General features: G+C 39.6%; 1 protein-coding gene across 1 annotated transcript; it reads right to left on the reverse strand.

The window, feature by feature from the left end:
* Positions 1-520: 520 nt before the first annotated feature.
* On the reverse strand, positions 521-1,495 carry LOC134387613 (olfactory receptor 7A10-like). Its single transcript, XM_063110032.1, has one exon. It carries the CDS (start codon positions 1,493-1,495, stop codon positions 521-523), a length of 975 nt encoding a protein of 324 aa, XP_062966102.1.
* Between the last annotated feature and the right edge of the window lie 573 nt (positions 1,496-2,068).

Here is a 2,068-nt window from a genome sequence, read left to right on the forward strand (position 1 = left end):
TAAAGAAGAGAATACAATCCAAAAAGTTATGAAACAAACTGGTGTGTTAAACTTTACATTACCAGGAAGAGCAGTTTAAGTAGTGATTTACAAAGGAATAAAGGGCACAAGCAGAAAATCTGGTATCAGATTTTCCTCTACTATAAAATTATCTAAATGACCTTAGATGTCAACGTAGTTTGTTTTCTTTTTTCTTTCTTTTTTTTTTTACATAGGAGTACAATAAGTGACTATTTTCTTTAGTAGAGGAAAAGAAAAATTGCACTGTACATGCCATTTGAGAAGAAATTATTCTTAAATAATCTGTGTGGCTCCATGAAATAAATGGGGATTCCAGAGTTAGAATCAACTTGAGAAAATACAAAAATGAACCAATAGAGAAAACTGAGAAGATGGCAGATAGAGCGGTAAGCTTACAAAACTGAGTTACTTAAATTGCAGAAGTTGAAATCAAAGTCACACTAATTCTGGGAAATAGCAGAAAGAAACATTCTATTTGCACAATCTAAGTAGCCTTTTGTCATTTCTGATTCTGGGGTTTTGAGTCACGGACAATTGACCTTTTTCTAGTTTCACTCCCAAGAAATCTCCTCAGAGCCCTCTTTATCTCTTTATTCCTCAGGCTGTAGATGAAAGGGTTGAGCATGGGTGTGACCACAGTGTACATCACTGAGGCTGTAGCACTTGAGTATGAGTTGTGTGTAGCATCAGAACTAAGATACACTCCTAGGCTTGTACCATAGAATAATGAGACTACCGAGAGGTGAGATGCACAGGTGGAAAAAGCTTTGTACTTCCCCTGAGCTGCTGAGATTCCACATATGGAGGAAACTATCTTATAATAAGAGTAAAGGATACCAGCAAGGGGGAAACCACCCAGGAGCACAGATGCAAAATATATCACCACATCATTAAGAAAAGTGTCAGAGCAGGCTTGGTGGACCACCTGATTAACTTCACAGAAAAAGTGGGGGATTTCCAAGTCTGTGCAGAAGGACAGCCGCAACACCATTAAGCTATGTAACAAGGATTGCGTGGCAGTGATAATGTCACAAATCAGTACCAGCAACACACAGAGCTGAAAGTTCATGATGACCATATAGTGCAGTGGGTGACAGATGGCCACAAACTGGTCATATGCCATCACTGCCAGGAGAAACTCATCCAACACTGCAAAAAAACAGAAAAAGTACATCTGGGTGATGCAGCCCGCATAGGTTATGGCTTTGCTCTGTGTCTGTATATTCAGCAGCATCTTTGGGACGGTGGTGGAGGTGAAACAGATGTCCACAAAGGACAGGTTGGAGAGGAAGAAGTACATGGGCGTGTGCAGGTGGGAGTCTGAGATGATGGCCAGGATGATGAGCAGGTTTCCAAACACCGTGATCAGGTACATGGAGAGGAACAGCCAGAATATGAAGGACTGCAGTTCTGGTGTCTCTGAAAATCCCCGAAGAAGAAATTCTGAAATTCGTGTATCATTCCCAGGTCCCATGTGGTGAGTGGACTACCAGAGAAGAGAAAAATACCATAACCAATTTTCAATTTAAAGAACATTACTCACAAACTTGAAATGCTCCAATATATTTTGCAGTCAATCAATTAATTATTATATTTCGTTTATGGATCTCATCCCTTTGAGTGTATTTGTCCTACCTGCCATGCTATGTCTGATTGGGAATTCCTATCCTACTCTTAACCTTTCCCCAAGAAGTCATGTATTCTGCAGTTTTAATGAGCAAATTTTTTTCTTGCATTTCAGTAACATAAATTGAATGCTGACCATGTTTTAGGTACAGTCTAGGTAATGATTGTAGGGTGCTGAGAAACTACAGTCCTTACAATCCAATGATAAGGAAAGAATATGAGCTGATAAAAAAAATCATCACATACACCTTAAGTGGTAATAACTGCTTAGAAGAAAATGAAAGCCTGTAAAGAGGAAAGCATGGATACGGAGAGCTATATTTTATGGAAGTCCAGGCAAGACCGGTAGAAAATGTGACATTTGAACAGAGACATAGAGAAAGAAGGTGGTAGCCTTGGGGATGTCTGGGGAAGTGTTCAC

This window comes from Cynocephalus volans, chromosome 10, assembly GCF_027409185.1.
Source record: "Cynocephalus volans isolate mCynVol1 chromosome 10, mCynVol1.pri, whole genome shotgun sequence".
NCBI classification, from domain to species: Eukaryota; Metazoa; Chordata; class Mammalia; order Dermoptera; family Cynocephalidae; genus Cynocephalus; species Cynocephalus volans.

Bases quoted from the DNA above. Each gene is read 5' to 3' on its own strand.
- LOC134387613 (XM_063110032.1), bottom strand. From the start codon at position 1,495: ATGGGACCTGGGAATGATACACGAATTTCAGAATTTCTTCTTCGGGGA.